The sequence below is a fragment of the Dunckerocampus dactyliophorus genome, chromosome 20, assembly GCF_027744805.1.
Source record: "Dunckerocampus dactyliophorus isolate RoL2022-P2 chromosome 20, RoL_Ddac_1.1, whole genome shotgun sequence".
NCBI classification, from domain to species: Eukaryota; Metazoa; Chordata; class Actinopteri; order Syngnathiformes; family Syngnathidae; genus Dunckerocampus; species Dunckerocampus dactyliophorus.
In genome coordinates, this window is record NC_072838.1 from 14,435,796 (window position 1) to 14,463,631 (window position 27,836).

A 27,836-nucleotide genomic window follows, 5' to 3' on the forward strand; every position below is an offset into this window, starting at 1 on the left:
TGTTAAATCTGTAATGGCTTTATCAGTTTATGTATATTATTTCCATATGAAATCATTGTTACAATAATTAATTATTTATTTACTGGATGCCTTTAATATATTATTTGTACTTATTTAATAGATTTTTTACTATCAATTTACTTATTATTTTTAATTCAAGTACATTGATCATTATTATGATTATTTATTTATTGACTTGATTTGTATTACATATTATTTGTACTTATTTTACATGTATATATTCATTTTGTAATTACTATAAATTGACATACATTATTTCCATTCAAGTAAATTGATGAAATCATTATTATAATTATTTACTTACTGAATTAAAAACAAAATTTATTTTATAATTATATATTAATTTTGTAATTACTTTATTATTTTTATAATAATGTATTTATTTCCTGAATTTTTATGATACATTATTTTGTGTACCGATTTTATATTTGTATTTTCACTTGATGACTTTATCAATCTAATTAAGTTGTTTTTAAGTACCCTGATAAAAAAAATATTATAATTTTTAATTAGCTGCATTTTATATAAATATAAAGTACATTTAAAAAATAACAAATGATCACAGCTTTACTGTACAGTCTGCATATGTCTCTCTGCTCTCAGGTCTCCTTCTTCCTCTTTATCGTGTTTGTGGTGTACACCATGCTGCCTTTCTCCATGAGAGCGGCCATTATTGCCAGTGCCATCACCTGCTTGTCACACACTGTCACCCTCAGCGTCTGCTTGGCCTCGGCCGCCACTGACTCGGAGCCTCTAGTCTGGCAGGTGAGATGCTAATTGCACACATTGACCCTCTCGCACAGGTCAAGTCCCTGCACATGGAGACGATGTGATTATAAAGGCCATTTTCAGTTGAAAGTGTTTGCAAGACTGAGGATGAAGTCAAGACTCTCAACAACACCCTAATTGAATAATTAATGAGTGTGACATTTTGTACTGTACATATTCTGCAGCTTTAAGGCACTTTGTATAACATAGTTGCAAATTATGTCCGCTTCAGCTCCACTAGAGACAAAGGGCATGCGGATAAATGGTGTAATTGTCCCTATAAATACACGACATGCCACATAAAGGATCTGAAGTTAGATGTCACGCACGGAAAAGACTTGCACAATGATGCTCACACACTCACAATAAAACGTGTCCAAAGAAGCTCATTGCCCTTGGGTAGAGAAGCAAAAGACAAGCTATTGATATGCAGGGCCACATTTTAAAGAGCCTGAGGTTGACACAGTGGTGGAAAAGCACGGCTGAAGTGCACGCTCTTATCTGGTTTTACAAGGTAATAATGTAGGCGTAAATGGCAGGCGCTCGATAGCGGGAAAACATGCGTCACCTTCTTACGCATTTTTAAATGCCATGTTCTCCGTGTGTGCAATATACTGGACGCAGATCCTCGCCAATGTGATCATCTTCGCCTGCGGTAATCTCGCGGGGGCGTACCACAAGCACCTGATGGACCTGGCCCTCAGGCAGACCTATCAGGACACCTGTAACTGCATCAAGTCCCCCATTAAACTGGAGTTTGAGAAGCACCAACAGGTAAAAAAAACACGCTTCTCCACACCTTTATGAAATTAACAGCATCTCACGTCCAGCAACCGATTTATCATATTACTATCGTAAGAAAACTTGGATATACTTTAGAGTAGTAGCGTGCATAGCAGTATAGAGTCTTCCATAGTGCAATAGCTGGCAACACAAGTACACCTTACAGTGAGCAAATTGTGTCCAAAGCATCAGTACGTACTGTAGTGTGAGCACCATTGTTATCTAGCACTGCCTTTACCCTCTCGGACTCCAGCAGATGCACAGGTCGTTAGTGAAATCTTCTTCCGTCGTCCATGATGACGTCGCTGGTGGACGGATGTTTGACACTGTTTGAGCCCCACCGGTGCTCAATTGGGTTCAGGTCTGGAGAAATACGGTCACTCCGTTAACCTTCACCTTCAGCTTCCTCGTTTTGGCTTGTGATGATGTTGCAAAACTGCAATACAGCCCAGTTTCCCAAGAGAGGACATCAGCAATTATTTCCAATTTTTCTTGGAGATTAATGAAGTATCTATCTCTCTATCTATCTACAGTATCTATCTATCAATTCAGAATCTCATAGTACATGTTGGAATTGATGTTTTCCCCTCAATGAACTGAAGCTCCCCATTACCGGCAGCACTCATGCAGCGCCAGACATTGCTTGGCTGTAGGCAAGACTCAATTATCTTACTACTACCCACTTGTGTTGCCAGATTTTGACAATAATGTCTGTGTGTTGATTCATTTTCAGTGCATCGTAAATCCATACTGCTATACAAGCTGTACACTGACTACTGTAAAGTCTACCCAAGTTTCATCGCTATCGCATTGTGCCCCGAGAAGACATAATGAAATGGTTACTGAAATGTGAGGGGTGGTGCTGTTTAATTCTAACCTATTCTGCTTCATTTCTAAAATATTTCACAGCTTCCGGCTGCTGAGTTGGCAACACATGGTGTGTGCATTATGCAGTGACATTTGCTTGACATTAATATCTTGACATTCGCCATTCATTTCAGCCAGGGAAATAGCGAATAACAGCTCGGATTATTAATTGAGTCTTCAGTCAGTTGGGATTAGCTATGAATATTTCTATGAATACTGTTTGGGTATTTATCTGTAGACATGACGATAATTGGTTGTGAATATTACAAATGAATGAAATCAGTGAAGGAGGTGAGCCCTGAGACTGAATAAATGCCGCTTTGGTTCATTTATCAAACATGTTCAGCACTCAGCGTAGTGGAGTGTAGCGGGGTGGTGAAGTTTTCTATTTTTGGTGCAGCCCAGCGCCCCACGACCTCTCCATCTTGTTAATTTTCTGCTGTGTTTTAGGAAATGAGTCCACAGTGTGTGAACAGTGTAATGACCCTCTGTGCTCTGAGCTGCATTTATGAGTCACACCCCCTCAGGCAGCCACTCCGTCTCTGTAACACACACACATACACACACACACACACACTCCCACACGTGTTGGAAAATCAGCCTAAAACACCGAGAGTGCATGCAAAAAACATCACTTTTAGTGATTACACAATAGGAATGAGCCAGCATCCCCCTTCCAAAAAAGTGCAAAGTGGTGTGCTGGACTCTTGTAATTTAGCTAAGCTTGTCAAAACTGTAAAACACAATGATGTGGGATGCTTTCCTTTCCTTCAAACTTCCTCTACAGGAGCGTTTGCTCTTGTCTCTGTTACCGTCTCACATCGCCCGAGTCATGAAAGCCGAGATCATCCAGCGCCTCCAGGGACCAAACTTTGGTCGAACTGAGAGCACCAACAACTTCCACAACCTCTACGTGCAGCGGCACACCAACGTCAGGTGACTGTTCTACCTCTACCTATGTTCTACCTCCCCCTCATTGCTGCTCATCCTTTTTTGTCCTCCAACCTGCTCTCATCTTCTATCATCTCCGTTTAATTCTTCTCTTTCTGCCTCTCTTTCCTTCACTCCCCGCATCCAATCTTCTTACTTCTATTGTTGGCGTGGGCAATTTCAATTCAGAGTTAATCCGTCTCTGTTGTACTCTGAGGTCACTTTGTAAAATGACACCACCCTCCTCATGACCGGTCGGTGGAAGGAAACCGAGCCGAGCACAATCATTTGTTTGGGCTTATCACAAGAGGCTCTCCAAGGAATGTCCTCTAGAAACCTGATTTCCAAAACAATAAGACAATATCCTTAAGTGGTCTTCAAGTGATGCTGGATGTACAGTGTCTTGGGAAAAAAAAATCAACAACCATTTTTATTACCGTATATACACTGTATACTGTGTATATAATGTATGGTTCATTGAGGAGAAACACAAATTCTAACTTGTGACATTCTGAAGCAGTGCATGATGCCCTGCCTTGGCAAACTGGGCCACAGCAGGGCAGTTTTCCAACATGTTAACTTTGTTGCTTATTCCTGCAGTATTCTATACGCTGACATCGTGGGTTTCACCAGGCTGGCCAGCGACTGTGCTCCAGGGGAGCTCGTGCACATGCTGAATGAACTCTTTGGCAAGTTTGACCAGATAGCAAAGGTAAGTTTGTGAAAATGATACTCACCCATCCCTATGGATCATTGCACTATTTCTATGCTGTTTTGTTTATTATTTTATTTGAATACAAATGAACACAGTCATTTATAATGGGTAGGTATTCTCCCAGGCATACATACAAAATAGAGGCCAAATGATCTTTTTCCAACTAAATTTTTAATAAATGAATACATGTCCTGATTATCCAAATACTATATAAATATTTCGTAGGCCAATGCATTTTTTGGTTGTTTTTGGGGGGTGGGCGGTAGACAACAGTAGTGGACATTTATTAACTCTTATTAGTCTACAATTTTAAAATAATATCTAACTCTGGCTAGAGTGATTTTGTTTGAAGGCAATTATAATTATTTTTGAATATCCAAGTTTTTTCTTTTCTTTGAGAGCAAACAACGCTTCATAACTTTTTCATTCTTTTTTGTTGTTGTTGCCCAACTCATTCTTGGCAATGTTGGGATGCGGGCCGTTTTTAAAAACATGCCGCGTGCCAAGAAAAAATTAGCTGCAAGCCATAAAACGGCCCCTGGGTCGGACACTGCACACCACTGATTCATGCGCAAATCAAGTTTTATCCAAATTGAAGAATATTTATGTCAATTTCCGTCAGCTCAGGTTTTATGTATTTTACATACACAAGCCTTGTAGCTAAAAGCAAGTAAAAAATGTTATCCCAAGGCACGTCACATTTATGATTTCAGAGATGACAGTTGTTTAAAGCCTCTGAGAATGAAGAAGGCTCCCTGTGTGCTCTTGTTTGGAAATAAAAGACCAGTAAGGCATGAAATACTGTGTTGCTGTTCCTGTGAGAACAATCTGGGAAATTATAAATAACAAGGGGGAATGTCTGTCTCGCGCTGTCCATCAAATGAAGGTCAATCAATAAATCTCCACCCTGTCCTGTGTTCATTCTCGGACCCCCAAAGACTCATGGGTTGGCTGCATGTCTGCCGGTTCTTGTGGCTCCTTTATACTCTCGAGTCAGGCTTTGTGCCCGCTGGTGGACGAAGCTGTGCTGTTATGTAAAGCCAGTCCAGCCACGAGCTGTTACACATCCCACATGTGGAACACGGACTAATGTGTTATGTGAGTGGGTGCATGATGTTGGCCTTGATGGCTGTACTTGTGTCCAGAGGAGGAGAAAAATAATCGACATTTATATCTCTAACAAATCTTCCTTGCATATTCTCTCTTTCCTCTAGGAAAACGAGTGCATGCGAATTAAGATCCTGGGAGATTGTTATTATTGTGTGTCGGGCCTACCGGAATCGCTGCCTCACCACGCCAGGAACTGTGTGAAGATGGGCCTGGATATGTGTGAGGCCATCAAGTAAAATACCAAATCTCTCTCTCTCTTGAGTTTCTCTCTCTCTCTCTCTCTCTCTCTCTCCCGCTCTTCCTCTCTCACACAGACACAAACAAACACATGCTCGTCAGAGCAGGAAGAAAGCCAGAGTTAGTTTTAGCTGCGTTTGAACTCTCCAGTAAACAAAATGTGAATACATTACGATAAGCCCCAGTCTGCTCCAAACCATTTCAAACAACTAAAAAAACATTCTGTCATTGACCAAAATCTGATGACATAAATCATACATTACTCACAACACAACTGTAACACAACTTTTGGTTGTGGTCAAAATACCTTGGAAAACATGCACGCATACATGTAATACAGATATCCTAAAAGTTTTATCATGATTAGACAATTGATTGATGACTTATGGGAAATTGCTCAGCCGGTTTTGCTTAATGGCTGCCATGTTTTTCAATCCATCTTGCTCAAATTTTACACACGTGTGCTTGTCAGTCCCTTACAGATGTGTACCAAATTTTGTGGCGATTCGGCTAAACATCCTAAAGTTACAGTGGGTCTTTGGGGAGCTGTGTGAGACATTTCAAGTCAATCCGACTTCCGGGGTTTAATAACAGTGCCGTCATGTGGTGTATTTGTTGGAAAAGTAATAGCAGAGGCAACGCAGTTAGGGTGCATATTTTGGGAAATTTTCCTCCTTTTGTGTGCAGTGGTTCATGAGTAGAAGAGTTGTCTGACACAAATCCTCACCAAAATCCTAATGTTTTCACATGACTTTAAATTAAATGCATCAATCATAAAGTCAAACTGTCCCTTTAAATGTCTTTCTTGCTTTCTACAGGAAGGTTCGAGATGCCACAGGCGTTGACATCAATATGCGCGTCGGCGTTCACTCTGGGAACGTCCTGTGCGGTGTGATCGGCCTCCGCAAGTGGCAATATGATGTGTGGTCACATGATGTGACACTAGCCAATCACATGGAGGCGGGAGGTGTGCCAGGGTGAGGCACTTAGGCATATGAAACGAGTTGGTTATGTAGTTAAACACGGGCGTGCTACCATTATACACCCAGTGCCAGCTTATTGTCTCACTGGGCCGCTAATGGGTTGTTCCCCGGGGTGCCTGCTGTCAGGAGTTTGAAAAATACCAGCTGGAATAATATTGGCATCACCATCCATCATTGTTTTAAGGGAAACAATACCACAATATGTGCTTACATAAGCTAGAAATTACAATTCTGTGTGAGCTAAAGTGCGCTTTCTCTTCTACAGGAGGGTCCACATCTCATCAGTCACTCTGGAGCATTTGAAGGGCTCCTATAAGGTGGAGCCTGGAGAAGGACAGACTCGAGATTCTTACCTGAAAGAACATGGAGTGGTTACCTACCTGGTCGTCAACCCCAAGGTAGGAAAACCTGTTGTCACCGACTGGATGTCCATAAAAGCAACGCTGACACCTAACCTGAACTGCTGGGGACAAGAATACCAAATTCTTATTGCATATAATCAATCCCCTTACATAATATGACGGGCCTTCCACTTTGCACCCCTTCATTCACATTTATGAGGATCGTGTTTCAATATCCTGTCAGATATTAGAAAAAAGACTGGTGGTGTTTGATGACATTTTCAAGAAGCTCTGAATGGATAAAGGCCGTATACTGTATGTGGGGCACCTGCTGACACGATGTGTCGTCTACACAGTCATTGTTATTGAATGTCACTGTCAATGCGCCTTGCTGGCATTAGCGCAACCATTTCCATTCCTATAGGAATCTGTTTCATAGTAGGCCTGTCACAGCAACCATTTATCTTCCGTCAAAATAAACCTCTGGGGACCATACAGTAAGGCTTCTCTGATTCTATTATTAAGTAGGCCAAACTAAACCAAAAGGCTTTCATTTTTATCTTTATATGACTTTTTGAATGGCAGTTGAGCTTGCTGTAACAAGCAGTAGAGAAAGGACAGGGAGAGGCGGCAGGAACATAGACAAAGAAGAATATACTGTAAGTGTAACGGGTGCCAGCCAGTGTGGCTGTGTGGCGCTATGATGGTAAAACCTTGTTCCCTGACACCTTCGGAGTCGCGCTGGACATGGAGTTGACTGCTGCGGACCCTGGTTTGATCCCAGGCGGGACGAGGGGCTGGCTGGACCAGTTGGGGTTACAGAAGCAATTTCGGAATTTTTTTGTATATACATTAATTGTGCAACTGATTTGAACACCTTCTATATCATTAAATTCGATACGATATCTTTTTTGTTGGTCAGACTGAGAGACACAGTCCGCTGCTGGGTTTGCGCTCTCGCCCATCTCTGGATGGCGGCAAGATGAGGGCGTCTGTGAGGATGACTCGCTACCTGGAGTCCTGGGGGGCCGCCAAGCCGTTCGCCAACCTCCACCACCATGACAGCATGAGCACGGACAACGGCAAGATCAACACCACCGTCAGTACAGTGCGGCCCACCATCGCTCTTAATTACCATAAATGCTCCAATGAACGCCTCTGTTCGATTAACCGCTCCTGTGGTCACTCCGCACCTGGTCTACAAATCCAATTCTGATTTGCACTGGGTCCCTATACAAATTGTCATTAACATCTTTGGCTGTAAGAAACCTCCTGATGTAGTTTTTATTCCAATAAAGGCCCCGGCTATAATTTGAGCATTTACGATACTCTGCTATAAGACTGATTTAGATGTTTTGAACCCTTTACCAGTGAGTGTGTTATTCCTGTTGTCAGGATGTCCCAATGGGGCAGTATCACTTTCAGCGACGGGAGAGGTGAGCTATAATCTTTGGTGCTCTCTTTTCAGTTTTCATGTCTAACCAAGCCCCCCTTTTTTCAGGTCCAAGTCTCAGCGGAGGAGGTTTGAGGAAGAACTCAATGAGCGGATGATTCGCACCATTGATGGAATCAACTCGCAGAAGTAAGCGCCTCGTTACATCATCGTCATTTAAAATAAATACCACCTGCTTACCTGCAGAAAAGCTGCAACTGAACTCAAAGCAGTTGATTCATGTTTACTTTGAAAGCTGCATCGCTTGATGTTATATAAGCATGTTTATATGCCAACCTGCAAAAGTTTCCGTGGAGCGGCTCTAGTAAGAACTACTCTGCTCTCTAGACAGTGGCTAAAGTCGGAGGACATCCAGAGGATCTCGTTGTTCTTTCACAACAAAGCTCTGGAGACCGAGGTAAGGCCACTGCATATAAAATAGCCTTTGCCATTGTTTTCAGGGAGAGCCAATCAATTGCAATGCATTGGTGGCTGTGTAAGTCATTAAAGAGGCTGTTCAGTGTTGCACTTTCTCTCGTTTGTGTGTGACCATATTTGGTCACTGAAATGTGCTCCCATACTGTAATTGTTTTTGGTTGAAATGTAGAATTTCAATGAGGTGCCCTGGAAATGGTTTGGCCTCATGTTTCACATTTACTTCCCTGTTCACGGTAACACGAATGCAACAGCTGTGCAGAAAATGAAAACCAAAGGAACCAATTGATGTTGAATCTGTTTCATGCTGGTGCGGCAGATGTGCCCAGTGGTAATTAAATGTCGGTTTATGTGGGGAAAATGTATGGCATGATTTGCAGTGCCGCCTTCCACTGCCTCTTAAATGACCATTTCACACCGTCATATGGACAAAAGTATTGGGACACCTTTAGCATATCAGTATGTGGAGTAAAATTGTCACAGACCTCAAGCAATACTAGCATGATCCATCTTAAGAAACAGTCCGTGCATAATAGTAATAATAATAATAATGGATTAGATTTACCCAAAGGGCTTCTCAGTGAAGTGAACCCATTATTCATAGCAAAATATTTATATTCTGAATTCAATTGAAGTAATTGACCAAAAAACAAATAGCCACATTACATTGTATATATTAGGTACACTGACATTTCCCAGACAGTTTTTCTATTTGATTGCATTGAGTACCATCTTGTGTTTTTTTTTTTTGTTTGTTTTTTTTAGGAACGTTACAGTCTTTGTCCATTAGCGTGATGCTAATCTAATGGATAGTCCCATAGACCAGCTAAGGGAATGACATCACGATCATTTGACCTGTAGTTTTGCTTTCTTACAGGTAGAATGTATGCAGTAAGCAAATAAAACACTGTTATACAGACTGTTGAACCAGTGTGTTAAAATGGGCATCATGTCGGATAATATGACGTATTTAAGGTGTATATGCATCTTCCCGTTAGCAATCGCTGGTTAGAACTGTTGCTAATATAGTTTGTAGGACAAGTGTATGAAGAGGAATAAGGACCTTTTTGATGTTGGTTAAGTTCATAGAGTGCATTGTGACTGTGGCTGGAAAGTATCTGTGCCGGAGAGTCCACAATGTCTTGCACACCGAAGCCGCTGATCTGTCGCCTACCTTGCAGATTCTGCTTGGGACCCGCTTTCTTGAAGACATAGTCCACCGCTGATGTGTTTCTCATTTGCTCCTTCATATGCGTCAGATTTGTTACTGAGCTACTCAAACTTATCTGAGTATTTTAAATGAAATTGTAAAAACTACAGTTCAGCAATTCTCAGCCAATACAGTAAAAAAAAATACCAATCATAGAAATATGGTCATGCTACATCCTTCAATTGAACCCCATTGTTCATATGAAATAAGCAGAAGAACTTTAACAGGCTGGATATAAAAGAAAAAGATCTTAATATTGACATTGTTAATAATGACATGGACATAAAGCTAGGACTAAACCAATAGGTTACTGATATGAAGAATGTTTGCCTTACGGTAGGCTTCTCAATGAAAATAGTTGGAAATAAACATTTATTATTCAGTGCACCTCAATTTCAAATGGCTACATCTCAAACTACTAAAATGTAGCCACGAAATTCTCCACGAAAGTCCTGGTGGGGTCTTCAGGTTGACTCTGAAGTAGTAGGTCAGAGATGAGGAGCAGGTTCTTCCAGTTGGTCCTTCTGGTGAATTTGTAGTCTGTCACTATCCAGTAACTGAAGTCATCTTGTCACTGCAAGAACACCTTCAGATGATTAGAATGACTATTAAAGGGTACCAATGACTGTTGTGAGATCGGATCTACAAACTAAGGAGAGACGACGGTACAGAAAGCGGGCATCACTTTGGCTGTCCAGGCTAACATTGCTACCATCAAAACAGCTTTTGGACACAACTTCTGATCAACCAAAAGGGCAAAGGTATCTCTTTTATCATACATTATAATATTAGCGCACAGGTAGGTGGTGATCAATAGTTATCAATGGACCAGGACCAGAAGATTACTGTACATTAGTTTTTAAGAGCTAGTATTTCTGGACATCAATAATGATGTGTTTTGTTTGGCCATTTGCTACTGCAACATTTAACAGTTAAACTCACAACCACCTGCATATGTTTATTATATTGTGTCGCTGTTAGTAAATAATAAGCATGAATAAGTGATGCTGGAACAAAAAAAGAAAGATACATTTTCTCAATACTTTTGTCCATATCATGCACATTGTTCAAGTTCTACTGTTGCATCAGTTGCTGTGTACATTTTACTCATAGTCAGAGTTCTGTCGTTAATTTACAGTCCTGGTCTTCTCTCCACAGTACAGATCCACCACCTTACCCGCCTTCAAGTACTACATCACGTGTGCCTGCCTCATATTCTCCTGCATATTCATAGTGCAAGTCCTCGTCTTGCCCAAGTGAGTTCACGCCCCGTCACCGTCACCGCCGCCGCCGCCGCCATAGTGTCGCCAAGCTCCAGCTGTGGCAGCAGATTGATGTGAGAAAGCTATTTGACGCCAGTCGCCTCATTAAAGAGCATTAGGCAGGATGTTCAAATACAGACCCGGGGTGATATGACTCCATGCCTGCTGGTGATTATAGATCAGGTGAATCAAAGTGTGGCGGCGCTGTAACGGCACTGGAGAGGGAGTCATGCTAATTTGCTGCCTGGGCGGGCCAAAAGGGTAATTCAGCATCTGAGAGTCTATTGATTTTTAAATTCAGCCCTCCTTCGCTCTTATTTTTTGAAACCTCTGGTCTGTTTGTGGCAGGATGGAGCCGTGACATCATCCACTTTATGACAGGCATCCTTAAATCAGGCTCGCTGATGCGTTCAAGTAAATCCATTATAGAAACACACAGAGCGCTCCCCAATACATTCTGATAAATGCTTACTTAAATCGATTGCAGGACTGAGGCAGAATACATTAGGAATCTTCATTACATTTATTGGCGGGGGTGTGTGTGTGTGTGTGTTGCAGAACTGCAGTGCTGGGGATATCCTTTGGCTTGGCCTTCTTGCTGTTGGCTCTGATCCTGGTGCTTTGTTTTGCTGGTCACGTTCTGGTGGGTGAGCATGGATTTATCTGCGAAACACACACAATCGTACTTAAACAGAGAATGCACAGTTATCATTGTAAAGTGACAACACTGTCATTTTACTCTCTTTTTAGGTATAGGATTTTGTGGCGCTCCCTATGGGTTGTGGTTAAAATGCTTTGGAAGACATGCTAACATGCATGTAATATAGATATGCTCAAAGTGTTATTATCATGCGAGAAATGCTCAATGACTAATGGACAGTTAGTTGCTAAGACGTTTTGCTAAATGGCGGCCATGTTTCTGAAACCATTTTGCTGGAGTTTTGCCCACATTCCCTTGTCAGTCCCCTGAAGTTGTGTACCATATTTGGTGTTGATACAAGTAAACACCCTAAAGTTACAGTGTGAAATTTCAAGTCAATCCAGCTTGTACAGTAGAGTGAGGTTTAATAACATAAAAATATCACAAACAGCACAGTTGAGTCACAATCAGTCACAAACATCATGTCTTCACATACTGCACATCTACAGTGACGTGCGGTGAAGTTCATGGCTGGTGAGGTACTGACTCCTTTGTTTATTTATGTTAAGACAGGTTGCATAATTTATACTTTTTATCATTATTCGTTTTAAATTTTTTTTGTTGAAGATATACCTCACCTGCCTCTCCTGACCGCACATCACTGTATGTAATTAGTGCAAATTAAATAAACGTAAAGGGACAGCTCAACATTTATAAGTTATGTAGCCCAATAGGATGTGCCAAAATATTTGAAGCATCTCTCATTAGTGCAGGTTCACATCGCTGTAATGTACAACCACACTGTGTGTAGTTGTAATTGTGTAATTGTGCATATTTACCTAATATTTTGTTTGTTCCACACTTTTTTCTATGTACATATTTTTATATTTAACTGTTACAGCTGTAACAGCAAGACTGCTCATCAACGCTTGCTCCACGGAGTTGTTTTATCAGGTGTCCTAACATTTTTTTTACATGCTGGTTTAATTTTGATCGTCTCATTCTCGTTATCTCGATTTGGTCGTTTTAATTTCCAAGCCGCCACCTGTCTTGCATGTTGTATGAGCAATCCTTATACCGTCTTACCCCTTAGGACCTCATCACTCTCCTTGCTGCCTCTCCGGAGAGCCGATAGTCCACCTGTAAGTGGGTCGCTCGCGGATCCACGAATGGTTATCAATAACCTTGGGGTTTGACCTAGATGTCACTATGAATGAGAGTCGAGAGCAGGCGAGAGGGATCGTTTTTAATGGGTTTGCAAAGGGCATTGATTCGACACCGGCCGTGTTTCCCAATAAAAGCGTTGCTCATTGAGGTTGCAGTAGAAGAAACAAAAGCTTCATTCTTTCTTTTTATGGATCTCTAGCAAGGAAGGAAGGGACCGGCGTGCTCTTTCCCCTGGTTGAACACTTCCTCCCGTATCATCGTCACCAACAATCCCTGGCTGCGCCTGGTCCTCACCATGACCACCACTGCTCTGATTCTGGTGATGGCCGTCTTCAACATGGTGAGATGTCCTTCACACGCAAGTAAAAGTACAAATGCGAAGATCACATTTGCTGTTGCAAATTAGCCTGCGGCGTGACAAAGCCTCATGACCGCAAGTGTTGTATGTTTTTCAGTCATGTGTCACATGGAGAAAATCATGAAGCTGTAAAGTCACATTTATGCCTGTCATGTACAAAAGACACACTTAACGGAAACTCACTTCATGAGGTACACGCACATAATGTTATTACCTCACTGACCATGAGTATTATAACCTTTTATAAACGCATAACTTTTGATACAGCGCTTGCATTGGATTTCATTAATGGTGTGTACAAAGGGTTGTTTTTCATCGGCCCACAGCATTTTTATATATGGAGGCCGCATCTTGAAAAATCAAAGGATACGGGGAGCCACTTGTGTATTATTTGATTTTGTTATATACCGTATATTTAAATACTAAGTGCTGTTTTATTATCAGTTATTAGTATCAACATTTCATCATTTTCTCTGTACATTATGCTCTTCCGCGGGCCACAAATGGCCCCCGGGAGGAACAACAATACAGTAATTCAAACCTCTTCCAGACCCGAACGTGATAAGTGAATTTCCTCCACGTGGGATGCCTGATTTATAAATAAGTTAGAGCATAGAGAACCTGTTTACGACCTGCTGAATACTTTTTCTTAACATTTTTAGAGGCCTCCAGAAGTGAAATAACACACCTATAGTCACCTTAACGCTCGTATTATTAAACATAGTAGACAGAATAACAGAAAATAAGCTCAGAGTTGAGTTTTACCTTGGAGTGTCACAACAATAGCCCCTGTTTTTATTATGATTATTATGTTATTTTTATTGTGCCTGTTGTGAGATAATTCAACCTTGCAATGAAAGCCAGTTGGTCCAATTTTCAAGTCTGACTTTTGTGTGCCTCACCGAACATTACAGCAACATGATGGACACCTACTGACCAGTGTAGAATACTTCATATCATCGCAATGTGAATGCGTCTTCTGAATGCCTTGTATTTGTATTTTAGTTAATTTAGCTTTTTTATGCTTGAGAATGCTTCATTTAGGCAAAAAATGTGCAATTTTTGCTTAAATATGCATATTTTTTATGAATAATAGGCCGTATTTAACCACAAATTTGAACCACGATGTGGCGAGGGATAACTGTATTACACTGGAAGTGCATGGTATGCTTGTTGCTGGGAATTAGACAACTCCGGATTGATTTTGAGCCAAAATGGGTCAAAAAATGCGAGAAAGGCTTTAGAAGATGAAAGACTGTGTGCAAGTATTAGGGAGGAATAGTCACAAAAGTGCATGATATGCTGCTTGCTGCAATGAAGTACAATAAATGACCATACTGCATATTTACTAATATTTACAGTTTCAAAGCATACCTTTTCTGTAAAGCATGACATTATTCATTCTTCTTTCCACTTTGTCATACAGTGTCAGACATATATTTGGTATACATCAGGACCTCTCCTTTTTGTTTTTGAATTGCTTCTAGTTCTTTGTGGAGGAGCCTGGGAGATCCAAGCAGGAAGTCTTGGCGTCGGCCTCACCTGGACTTACTGTTCCACCTGTGAATATGACCAATGACACCATGCTGGACTTCCAGGTTGAACCCGCAGGAGAAAGCAGGTTTTATCTCCCAGTGAGTTCAGCATAGATTCCATAAATCAATAGCATAAAGCTGATGTCCTTCCCACACGGACATTAACAATGTGCTTTTACCGTAAGGACACAAACTTCTATGTATAGTACACTGGCAGCATGTGTCTCACATGCAGGGGGAATTCTTAGAGTTCAAAGCTTTCGATTCAGTGGCTGATTAATTCAAAATGTACACACAAGAGGCCTTCTAGGATGGTATTCTTTCCACTGAAAAAAGTCAGTGGAAAACTGGTTCTTGGGTCTAGAGCAGGAGCTTTTTCAGCACGGGGCCCGAGGCCCTATCAAATATTACCACAGAGTTAGTAAACTTACTCTTGATTTGAATTGTCTTAAAGAACAACGCCTGACCTACTTACGGTTTAAACAAGTCTAATCAAAATGACGCAAAGCCTTGTTTATCCCTGGAAGATAAAGCAGCACATGCAGTACGTACAACAACATGCCGAACAGGCCGTCAATTCATGGAACTGATCGAGCTTCTAAAAGAAAAAGGCTCAAGTCAGGCTGAACACAAACATTTAATAAAAATACCGTAACAAAAAGGGAGAGGTCTAAAAAAAAAAAAAAAAAAAAAACTGATGAAAAACACATAATGAAGACCGTTGAGGGGTGATAAAATGAATACATTACAACATATATAAAACACTCAAATTCATGAATGTCTTTCTTAAATAAATCAAATGTGTCAATACATTTGAAGTAAAGTGCAAATCAATTTAAAACTTTCTTCAGCAGTTTATATTTTAGCACAATCTCTTCTAGCCGTGTACAGTTAAATTATTTCAACTTTTGGTCTGAAAATGGCACGCTTCGTCAGAATGTTTGTGCAATTTGTCAGAGCTTTTCTTCTTGTCACTCACGTATACATCAATGACCAACAGACGAGGAAGGAGTTACGATGCTAATTTCAAGCTAATAGTGGTCATCGAAGCAGAGTCACCAGACAAGTATTGAGCAGCTAAGACATGACATACTGTATGTTTTTTTCTTTTTTTAAAATTTTGTCTTATTTGTTGTCAAAATGTCAATGCACGTCGGCATACCGTGTTTGTGTGCTTTGCAGTACTTTATCTACTGCTGTATCCTGGGCCTGGTGTCGTGCTCGGTGTTCCTGAGGATCAACTACGAGCTCAAGATGGTGGTGATGCTGGTTGCCGTGGTGATCTACAACATCATCATCCTCCAGACGCATGCCTCCCTGCTGGACGGCTTTAGCAAAGCTCTGTACCCCACGGAAACACTGGATAGGTAACATGCAACCAACCTGCGTGCACACAATCACAACACAGTTTTTAGAGGTCAGTACTCAATAATGACATCACTTTTGCATCGAATTGACTCCCACATATAAGTAAGTCTGCTCAATGTGCACTTGTATGATTTAAGACCAACGATGCTTTTCTCTGGCTGCCTGACTAGACCAGGAGTCCTGAAGGACCTGAAGACCATGGGCTCCGTGTCTCTCTTCATCTTCTTCATCACACTTCTGGTGTTAGCCAGACAGGTCAGCAGTTCTTTGTAGTCCTTTGACATCATCTTAAAGGTATCTAGAGGGGCTGAGGACTCTTCCACGTTTATTTCACCCAACCCAACCTTTCATCGGGTGATGAAAGGTTGATTAATGAGCTGAAAAAGACTGTTGTTCATACAGTACCGTATATTGTGTATTGCTTGACCGGCATGATCTTACTATTATAAGTGCCAGTGTGACGTGCCTCCATGTTTGGCGAGGGAAAGACGCTCATCTGACACAGATTTACATGCGCATGTTTTATTTATCTTTTATTTTGGGCATACTATCCATCAGCTCAGACCACAGAGCAGATGTTACAGATGGGCAGGAGTCCCTCCAGAGGATCCGTAACTAGAAATGTACGCTCGCTTCAGAAAGCCGCAGTTGGTCCAAACAGATTTGCATGTCCTCATTTTAGGTCACTATGAACAGATGGGAGGGGGAAGGTTTTGTTTTGGAGACAAAAGTTTGCAGCGGACAACTTTTTGTTTGTCCTACCTGGATTTGAGGTGAAAAACATCCATGCCATGTCGTCAAGGATCGCTTTTTGTTAGCTGAGCACAGGGATGTCAAAACTACGCGCGACATGTGCTGAACTGTTTTGTACTTGTTGGTTTAACCACTAGGTGGAGCTCCTGTCTTGAACAAGGCAGAGTCTCCACAAGGAAAGCGATCACAGCATAAATTACCCAAAAATGGTGGAACCAAAGAGACGCAGGATTGCCAGTGAGAAAAAAAAGTGGATATGCTTCCTTCATGCGGAATCGGCGAACGACATCCCCTCCACCGAGCGATGGGTCAAGCCGGGGGAGGGTGTGCTGAGTCCGAACCAAGTATGGTACATACTGCAATATCATCAGCCTGAACAGAGGGGCTTGGCTTGGAGCTAATTAGCCAAGCTAACGCTTTGTACCATAGGCTACGTTCACACTGTGAACCTGTAGCTTATTTTTCCATGTCAGTGTGAACAGTACAATTCCAACTTTTCAAAATACGCCCCATACCTTGTTCGTATGTAGATATACTGTAAATGCCATATGTATCCATCATGTATACATCATGGAAAGGCATGCTTTGCTGAGACTTGGGGGAAGGTGTAGACAACAGTTCTTTTCGTCATCCGAAAAATCTGTCATTGACAGGGCTCACGTCTATGTCCCAGCACGCTTGGCTCCGACATCCACCCACACGCTCCTCAGAACAGACGTCACAGCAAGTTCCTCATGAACTGCCCTAGTCCAAATTCTTGCCCTCTTCATCCTAAATCTCCCTTGCTAAATAATTTGGTTAAGCAACTCCGGTTGCACAAAATCCTGACAGGAGAACGGGTGAATCCTGCGATTTTATTCTCTTAATTGATGACAGCGCCTGGTAATGCTTGATGCTCCATGTGCGCATTTGCCGAGAATGCGCCCCCTTGTGCAAAATAGACCCCAACATGGATTGTGGGACCCTACGCAGAGCATGTGTTCTGTGTGTAGCGAATTAATTACAGTAGTTACAAAGGCAAGGCACAGCAAGAAATAAATAAAGGCTGTCAATCGGCCGATTATTGCTCGTCCCACCAGGAAAACTTCTGCTACTCCCGATGGCCAGTCTGCCCCGTGTAGACAAATGGTCAATGCCTTACGGACAGTTAGTTGCTAAGTCCCACCTGTGCTTCAGCAAAGATATTTTGCTTGATGCCTTTCAATCAGTCTTGCTCATATTTTACACACGTGCTTGTCAGTCCCCTAAAGTTATGAACCAAATTTGGTGGTCATTCGAGGAAACACCCTTAAGTTACATTGGATCTTGTCGAGCACATTGAGCTGTGTGGTCACCGTGTGGTGTATTTTTCAGAAAAATGATAGCACAGGCAACACTGTCGGGGTGCATGTTTTGACAAATTTGCGTGCAGCGGTTCAGGGGCAGTAGTGACTTCATGGGGTGTCATAATTTTTTTACGTGACTGCATGTATAGCTACTAGATACTGGCGCCATTCGCAAATCACAAGGGGAAAATACGCTCTGCTCACATACTGTATATCATGTTGGCCTTTAACAACACGCACACACACTTACACTGCGGAAACCTGCCCACAGGTAGCCTGGAGCTCTCAGAGATGTGAGGAAAATGATGGTGGGGGTTGAGGGACCCAGCACAAACACTCCAGAGAGGATTCGACCCGGATAGGCGACGCTTGCTGACACATAGAAATGTGTTCAAAACTCCCTCAAGCATGAAGGAGAGCAAGATATCTTCACTATCTTTTATGCAAAATAGTTGAGCTTGCCGTTTCCTTGAGCAATGAAAGCGGAGCCTCTGTGTCCTTCCTCATTGGGGCATTAGTTTTAATAATGAATATTTATTTCTATCCTGGTGTGTAGCTGTTTGAGAATGACGCAGGTGTCTCTTTACTCTGTGTCCTCCTGTAACAGAATGAATATTACTGTAGGTTGGACTTCCTGTGGAGGGACAAGTTCAAGCGGGAGTGCGAGGAGATCGAAACCATGGAGAACCTCAACAGGGTCCTGCTGGAGAACGTCCTGCCCGCCCACGTGGCCGAACACTTCCTGGGACGCAACTGGAAGAATGAGGTCTTTTTCTCTGAGGTCTTTTTGTAGATTGAAAGCATCCGTGTCTTATCTTCTGCTTTGCTTGTCATCAGGATCTTTACCACCAGTCGTACGACTCTGTGTGCGTGATGTTCGCCTCCATTCCGGACTTCAAGGAGTTCTACACCGAATCGGACGTCAACAAGGAGGGACTGGAATGCCTCCGTCTTCTCAATGAGATCATAGCGGATTTTGACGAAGTAACCTGGCAACTGGTGTGACTTCCTGTTTCTGTTCATGTCATGTAACACGCTTTGCTCCCCCCGCCGTGTATCCTTGCCAGTTGCTGTCCAAGCCAAAGTTCAGTGGAGTGGAGAAGATTAAGACCATCGGGAGCACCTACATGGCAGCCACCGGACTCAACGTGACGCCAGGACCAGAGTGCACACAGGTGTTTTTTTTTACACTCATGCACATGGAAAAATATAGCTTCACGCTTGAATGTATCGCTAAAATGAGTTTTCTCCTGTGAATCAAAGAAAATAAGATTCAATTCAATTCAACTACAAACTATGTAAAGAAAGAAAATGAACATAAGACACGCAGACCAACAAGCATGTTGGCCACACAATCAGGAGATCGGGAAGATCTGGGTTCAATGCATTTTTGCACTGTGCGTGTGTGGGTTTTCTCCGGGTACTCCGGTTTCCTCCCACATTCCAAAAACATTCATGTTATGTTAATTGTTAATTATTGAATTAAGTGAAACTATAAAATATATAAATAAATAAAATTGGTATAAGACAGGCAGATCTGAACAATATAGACAGTGTTCCCTCGCTCTATCACAGTGAACCTTTCACGGTTTCGCTGGGTTTTTTTTAGTGCTTCTTTTTTTTAACGGTGATACAGGCCGAGCCTGGCCCTTTAAGAAGAATTGCTTTGTGGGAAGTTGAGTGTCTATCTCTTCCCTCGCTCATCTGTCTGCACCGCCCATTGTTTTCTGCATCCTGATTGGCTGTGAACCATTGTCAATCAATCTCCTTCGTGCCGTCCTGCCATGTGTCCTGTGTCATCGCTAGCTTGCTTGCTTGCTAGCTTGTAAATGAATCTTCGGTTCGTCTGCAGCAATATGCTTTAACAAGAAGACAAAAACGCTATGTTACAGCAGAACGGCGCCAGGACGAAACGGCACGGTCACAGCAGTGAAATATGCGTGAGTGACTTCATATTTTTTTGTGTTGATCTTTAAGGTTGATCATTAAAATTCAAATGAAGGTTTGAACCTTTTCGAGAAAAAAGTGTAATAAAGTGTACGGTGAAGGGTTTTACAGCCGTAAAGCATCTATCATCATTGTAAAAAAATGAAGTTGGCTACTTCACGAATTTCACTTATTGCAGGCTATTTTGGGAACCATTCCCCCGCGATAAACGAGGGAACATTGTATTTATTTTTTTACTTTTTTGACTGAACTGATTGCTTAAATGCGTTTTATTTCTGTCATTAAATGACATCAAATTAAATTAAGTGATTCCATGAATTAATAACTAAATTACTTAATACATTTTCTACTGCTTATCCTGGGGTACTCCCTGGACTGGCCAACAGTCCATGCAAGGCATTCATTTCATGTAATTTACTTAAATAATAGAAAATGATTTTATACAGTGGATTTTCACACATTTCCAATTCAGCTTTCGCAGCCCTGCAAATTTTTGGTCAAAAATATATTTTTTTCTTTGAAAATAGCCCCTTTTTAATAGTTAATACAAATGCAACCAAATGTTTTGAATAGTAGCGTATTGACCTGAACATAAGATGACCTTGAATATAAGATGACGCCTTTTTCCAGAGAAAAAAAGAAGAATAATACATTTTAAAATGATGTTTTCATTCATCATATTGTATATCTCTGCTGCATGGATCACCATTTTCTTAACTCATAACTCCTCCTCTGCTGTTTGCTACCTTGCCCGACCTTTCAGACTCTTTTTTTCTGATCACGTCTCTGTGTCGTTGCTCCCGGCTGCATTTCTCCAGGGCACTAGTGTGTGTGTGTGTGTGTGTGTGTGTGAGTGACAGGAAGAAAAGCACATCTCTTCAATGTCCCTTGGGGAGAGTCTTTTGGTGCAGCCTGTTGGTTTGTGTGTATACAAACTGCAAACTGCGTATATACTAGTGAGAGGACCCGTCTACAGGGAATAAATACTGTCTTATTTTTGGTCGGTGTTGTACTTCTGACTCTGAAATGTCCTTTTAATGTATTTACTGTATTTTGTATGTTATCATCCTCCCATAGGAACATGACAGACAGTACATGCACATCGGCACCATGGTGGAGTTTGCCTTTGCACTAGTTGGCAAGTTAGATGTCATCAACAAACATTCCTTCAATGACTTCCGACTGAGAATCGGTGAGGACACCTTGCCCGTGCATTTTCCATTTCCCAAAATCTGACTTGTGTGTTTTTGTTTAGGGATAAATCACGGGCCAGTCATTGCGGGGGTCATTGGGGCCCAGAAACCTCAGTATGACATCTGGGGGAACAGCGTGAACGTGGCCAGCAGGATGGAGACGACAGGCGTTCTGGGGAAAATCCAGGTTAGAAAATATAAGTGGGTGTCCTCTAAAGCGGTGTTTCTCAACTGGTGGGTCAGGGCCCAAAACTGGGTCACAGACCACAAGTCAAAAAATTCTATTAAAATATTGAATTGAATTGAATAGTTGAAAGTAGGGCTGCACAATAATTTTGGGCCGATATGAGGGAATTATGACGTCATACAGATAAATACAATAACATTAAAAATAGCTCCGATAACTGCTAATTTTAAAAAACACTGCAGTGAGGCGAGCAAATCAAGCGCTCCTTTCTTCTCCTGCCTGTGATGGTAACGGCCTGTTGTAACTTCCTCTGATCTCACTTGTCAACAAACATTCACTTTCTGGGGAAGACATTTCACGTGATTGTTGTACCAAATGCTCTGCGATGAGGTGGGGAAAAAAACAAACAAACATCGAGCACACAAAAAACCTTATCATTCACTTGAAACGCCAGTGCCACGATGTTTGAAAAGTGACGTGGTCGTAGTAATGTCATGATATTTGATTAGGACGAACCAACAGGTACAGTTGGGCAAATCCTAATTTGTTTGAGTCCTTCTTACCTCCAGGTGTGCACAAACTATAGATAAATCTAAATAAAAAAGTAGATGAAAAAGTTACTGGTCCCATATCAGTCTCAGAAAGTTATTGGTATTGGTTTGAAAAAAAGCTATTGTACTGCTGTAGATATCTCTAATTGAAAGTCTATTTATTCATTTTGAAATACAAATATTTTGTCTTGGATATCTTCTTTCTTGGAACATACAATTAATTATTAATTTTTTTGTGCTCTGAAATACATTTTGGCACATGTAATTGTGCGTATTTTTGTTTTTTTAAATAATGGCATCCATGTGTTGTGAAGGCTGTTATCTAAGAAACAAATAAATCAGCTTGCTCTGGGCATCATAAAAGTGCTATTCTTGTTCCATATGTGCTTTGTGGTCCATCCAGGTGACAGAGGAGACCAGTGAGATCTTATCCACGCTGGGCTACATGTGCTCGTGTCGAGGCATCATCAACGTGAAGGGCAAAGGGGAGCTGAAGACCTACTTTGTTCACACGGAGATGACCCGATCGCTGTCACAAGGGACCGTCATGCCTTGAGAGCGCTCACTTGGAAAAAAAACAGACTCAAGAGTGCACACACAAAAGTGGCATTAGCACTGATTGGTCATGCTCTGTATGTTCAAGTCATTAGCAGAGGCCACATTGGACTGTGAAGACACACAGTAAACCACAGCCAGGCGGACACACACTGCCATATTTGTCACTGGACCCCGCTCTGTGGGTGTTTTTTTTCCACCTTTCAAATATAAAAGACCTGCTCTCTGAGGAGTGTCGAGTGCCTGACCAGAGAGTTGTTTGCTAAATGGCTGCAGCTCTCAAGGAGCGCAGTCAAGCGTTTGTACAGAAGTGTGCAGCTAATTAGCCGAGTCAGTCTTGCAGTGCTTCAGAGCAGACTGTAGATAAACACTATTTGGACAAAAGTAAGGGGAAGCACTTCTTAATCCATTTCCTCTGTGGCTTGGTGTCATTAGGGTGAGCTGGAGCCTATCCCAGCTGACTTGTGTTGGAGGCAGGGTACACCCTGGACTAGTCCCCAGTCAGTTACAGGGCACAAGTAGACAAACCTATGTGCAATTTGGAGTCTCTGCTTTAGCCAAACATGCATGGGAGAAAGCCAGAAAGAACACGCAAACTCTTCATAGAGATGTTCCAACAGAGATTCACACCCAAATCTCCAGTCTAAGTTCTCTTACTGGTAATTATTCATCTTACCGAGACGTTTTAGACTATGAAGACACAGTTGGGTGAGTTTGCCGTGGAAGAGCTGACATTGTGAGTCCAGCATCAGTTACCTTTGACCTCACAATTGCTCTTCTGGTATATCCGTCAACTCGGGAAACCCCCGTATTTTGCTCTTCTTTTCCATTTAAGTAGTTTGCGTATACTGCGCATGTCCCGTATTTTAACTTTCATCCAAACGTCCTCTCCAGTACCGCAGGTGACAACAGTGACGGTATCCATGCTTGAGCGACAGCAGTTTGCAAGGGCTGGACTGTCAGATCTCACCCCACCCCTGGAATATTTCCATTATTTTTCTCTTATTTTCAAATGCAAATATTGACAGGCTTCTGGATATCACGAGATGGAAATTCCGACAGAAAAATCTTTACAGCTGGCCAGTGGAACCTCCAAAAACAGTTTGACCCATAGGAAATCATGTGTAGTGGAAATCGACTACAGTTTACAGTAACACTACTCATCCTTTGAAGGTAACAGAGACACACTAATACTTCCACCTAGTGGTGTTTTATAGGTATTGCTGAAATTAATTACAACACCAGCTTTGTGGCATCATTGGTATGTACAATTTACCTAATTTCAGCCTGATATAATTAAGTTCTGTATGTAATTTATTATTTACTGAATTGTGTTACTTCTACTGAGCTGCTGGACACTTTTGTGTCGCAATAACTTCATTTTCTGGTTCTATGTTTATCATTACACTTTTCCTCTTTTTGATCATGGGCGGTCCTGACAGGCTAATCAAGTTCTGTGCTGAAATGCTGGCCAAAATCCAAATTGTGCTGCTTTTGGCGTGTTTGACATCGGAGGTTTCACTGTAGCTGCAAAAATAGGTGAGAACCAACCGTTTCTTCACATCCTGTTTCCCCCTAATACTTTTGTCTATGTCCTGTGTATACATTTGCCTAGTCAGCGCTGTGAGCCACTGCTGTTTATTTCGAGCGGATGCTGAAATAAGCGTCAATAAGGACAGTCAGTGCCAACTACCCAGCTTGATTGGTAGTTTTGAATGTGAGTTGTATTAATAGAAGCTTTTAGAGCAGCATTCCACTGAAGAGCAGATGGATCAAGTAGATGATTGCTTTAAAAAAAAAAAAATCTACCTGGAAACCAGCCAACTGCAGTGTGTTTAAATGTGCCCCTTGCTACCACCCGTTTTGCTATTCATTAAACATTCGTATATAACTTGACATGCGGGGTGGTTGTGTGTGTGTGTGCGTGTGTTCTAATTTGATCAGCAATGTGCTATTTATGATAGCATGGTGGCCTATTTTAGAAGCTGAAGTCTGGGAAAGTCAGACAAGCATTCCTTATGGCAGGTTCGACTATAATAAAAACAAATAAATGCGTAAATGCTCCAATTAACAGCACCTGTAGTCGACAGGTTAGTGTGTCACATTGTGTCAAAATACAGGCATCCCTCGTTTGTCACCGTTAATTGGTTCCAGACCTGTCCACGATAAGTGAATTTTAACAAAGTAGGATTCAATACTAACAAATGGGTTATTTTCATAGTTAAAGCATAGAAAACCTGTTTATGACTTTCTAATTACATTTTTTACCATCATTAGAGAAGTAACACCCCTATAGTCACCTTTACATTCCTATTATTCTTTGTTTACACCACATTGCTCAACTGTAATGCGCAGGCTACGGGATCACTGCAGGGACATGAGAGACGGCCACTGCTTCAAGCATGGCAAGCTACCAAGCTACCAAGCTAACTAGTTAGCTTCCAATTGGTTTATCATAAACTTAAGAAAGTGTTTCAAACGGAGTGGGGAAGAAAGACAAAGTACGAAGCCAAAAACTCACCACTTCCACACGGAATGCTAGGAGAACTCGGACGTGCCATGGCTGACTCAATGCAATGTTAAGGTAATATCATGTAAGGTAATGTCTCATCAATGTAACATTACTGACACCTAGTGGCCAGAATACTACATATAACTTGTCTGTCAATTTTTTTTTGTGTGAGTTTCTCATGCTTTGCAAATGTTTTGGACGGGGTTGGTTGTTTGAGGGAACTTCTTTGTCTTGTCTCGTGGTCTCATGCTGTTTTTTCTGATGCTGGTTCAAATTCGGGATGAGGTTGGTGGTGTCAATCTTCCCCGGTTCTGTGCCACCTCGAGAAACTTGTGCATGACATGTTTTGCACTCAGTCTTAAATATCACATCACTCCTCCAGTCCTACTCCTGGCTACTTTGTTAGCACATGTTGGGCTCTGTTCGGCCGCTGCGGGGCAGACGTGCTGGAGTGGCGTCTGTTGTGAAATATATATAATTGTTCAGAAATGAACATGTGGTCAAAGAGAGCTACTTCACACTTTCTCATGCACTCCAAATTATTATTAAAGTGTAAAAATTGACTTCAGTTTTCAAATGTGTGAAATTCACACCTGCTTCCAATAAATATGGTTGAGAAACACCTAAATAAACACCTTCAGCTATAATGACAGAATTTACAGTATCTATCTAAATATATAATCATTCATAATAATTGCAGCAATTTCCAAGTGTTCCAGTTCGTTTTTTCCATATGATGTATAACACCAGTGGCGGAGCCACAGGGTGGCCAGCGGTGGCTGTGACCACCCTTGGTCACTCTCCGGCCACCCCAGTGGCCACCTTCACGGCTGGGGGACAATTTTTACAAAAGCGTCTCTCTGGTGCAGAACATTAGTTCAGCCTAACCGCCGTTTCCTCTTGGATGCATTTCACTGCAGACCACAAATTTCCGTGCGGAAGAGCTGTCAATAAAACCGCGTCTTGCATGAACTGCAATCGCTAGGTAAGTTTTCAATGGTTACTTTGGTCGGTTCTGGTCAAGTTTCCTCACTAGGTTGACTTTGACTTCAATTCTGAAGCGTGATTCAACAGAATCCAGAAACCATGCATTGAAAGCATGTCCTCGGCACACTGCTCAGCTATTAATTGCTGTAATAGACGGTCCAAAAGCAGTGGTGGAGGGACGGGGTGGCCAGTGGTGGCCATGGCCACCCCACTGGCCATCTACTTATTGTCAACCCTATGTGAGTAATGGTCTCACCTTGGCCACCCCAATGAAAAATTCCTGGTTCCGCCACTGCGTAACACTTTAGTAGTGATCACTATTTCCTTTTTACCTCACAGGTAAGCATGTCAAAAATGATTTCCATCCCAGTCAAGGTAAGTAAACAACACATTCCCCTGCTGCTGTTCACCTCAACTCTCATTTACTGTCTTCACTTTGAAAGGTTGTGTGTGTGTGCGCTTGCAGCTGTTGCGTTCAAAAGCAGCATTGGGACAATAGGCAGAATATGTTGTTGTATGTTTGTTAAAGCCACGGGCAGCAGCATTGTGCTTCTGTAGAACAGACTGTGCCCGTTCCTCGCAGTGACACATTCACAGGTGGGTTTATTTACCATGGCTATTTTCCAGGGACAAAAATAACACATTGTTGCTGTCATCCTGCATGGGTACACTTTATGCAACCAAAAAAAAAAAAAATCAAATTCCTGGTTAAAAAGTGGGGAGAAAGAAACATGCTAATTTGATTAATTCCCTCTGTGTGTGTGTGCGACCCAGAAAGTCAGCGTGAGCTACTTTTCTTGACGTGAATAATTACCCCAAGGGGACTACTTGCCTTCAGAAGGAGGTACAAACAAGCTCACAGAAAAATAGACTTATTAAAGTAAAACGGCTTAATTTCTCACCATTGTGACTCGTGTTGAAGCAATTCCAACAATCAAATGTGCATTTACGCTGGCTTAGAAGCAAGTCAAATTCATATGCAGTATTGTCACAAATGTCCAGATGGAGGATATATTTTAATAGTCCATTGTGATACGCTTCACAAGCAACTTTATTGCCTGGAATTGTGTCTGAATGCTATTCTGAGGCCTTAGAGTTGGGATATACACATTAGTTCCCTCTGAATCTTATTAAATTGATGTTAACAAAACATTTTGGATAATTCCAGGCACATAAAACCATGCTCGGGTGAGTTTGGTGTGGTAAAACATGACAACCCTACCCTCAAGCCCTCTCTCAGGTCCCATGTCAGCGATCTCTGACCTTAAAAAATGGCCAAAAAATATCAAAATCTTGTCGAAAGTCTTCCCAGAAGAGGCTTTTCTCTTCCTTTTTTGCTTCCGGTGGGTGTAATGGACAGGTGCCCTAAATACTTTTCTTCACATGGTGCAAATAGAAGCAAACCTCTTTATTTTTTTTTAGCTAAAATATCTAAATGAGCCGGCATGAAGTAAAAATACATCCTTGAAGGCCTTGCTGAGATAGCAAAATAGCGGATATTGAAAGTGTCTTTCCTGTCATGTGAAACACTTTATCCCATTGCGGCCTTTCCTGCCTGATCTCTCACGCTATCTTGTCGTGCAACACTGACAGCGGAATCAATTTAGAACACTAGACAGAGTGTGCCTGCCCGCAGCGCTGTGAGGAATATGTGCTTCAGTAAT

General features: G+C 41.8%; 1 protein-coding gene across 3 annotated transcripts in view; it reads left to right on the forward strand.

The window, feature by feature from the left end:
* adcy2b (adenylate cyclase 2b (brain)) overlaps window positions 1-25,843 on the forward strand; it is a 40,602-nt gene extending 14,759 nt beyond the window's left edge. The window contains exons 3-25 of one of the 3 annotated variants that reach the window (XM_054764229.1): window positions 625-786; window positions 1,414-1,563; window positions 3,227-3,375; window positions 3,970-4,081; window positions 5,299-5,426; window positions 6,250-6,408; window positions 6,680-6,812; window positions 7,678-7,854; window positions 8,151-8,191; window positions 8,257-8,337; window positions 8,536-8,605; window positions 10,991-11,088; window positions 11,653-11,737; window positions 13,101-13,241; window positions 14,747-14,893; window positions 15,977-16,161; window positions 16,333-16,417; window positions 18,848-19,006; window positions 19,078-19,224; window positions 19,308-19,415; window positions 21,265-21,379; window positions 21,443-21,567; window positions 22,522-25,843. In XM_054764229.1, the coding sequence (XP_054620204.1) occupies window positions 625-786; window positions 1,414-1,563; window positions 3,227-3,375; window positions 3,970-4,081; window positions 5,299-5,426; window positions 6,250-6,408; window positions 6,680-6,812; window positions 7,678-7,854; window positions 8,151-8,191; window positions 8,257-8,337; window positions 8,536-8,605; window positions 10,991-11,088; window positions 11,653-11,737; window positions 13,101-13,241; window positions 14,747-14,893; window positions 15,977-16,161; window positions 16,333-16,417; window positions 18,848-19,006; window positions 19,078-19,224; window positions 19,308-19,415; window positions 21,265-21,379; window positions 21,443-21,567; window positions 22,522-22,674 (2,910 nt within the window). In that variant the 3' untranslated portion in view covers window positions 22,675-25,843. Of the gene's footprint in view, window positions 1-624; window positions 787-1,413; window positions 1,564-3,226; window positions 3,376-3,969; window positions 4,082-5,298; window positions 5,427-6,249; window positions 6,409-6,679; window positions 6,813-7,677; window positions 7,855-8,150; window positions 8,192-8,256; window positions 8,338-8,535; window positions 8,606-10,990; window positions 11,089-11,652; window positions 11,738-13,100; window positions 13,242-14,746; window positions 14,894-15,976; window positions 16,162-16,332; window positions 16,418-18,847; window positions 19,007-19,077; window positions 19,225-19,307; window positions 19,416-21,264; window positions 21,380-21,442; window positions 21,568-22,521 lie in introns of those variants that run through there. The other 2 variants (XR_008567223.1, XM_054764231.1) reach the window with 2 other exon arrangements.
* The last annotated feature ends 1,993 nt before the right edge of the window (window positions 25,844-27,836 follow it).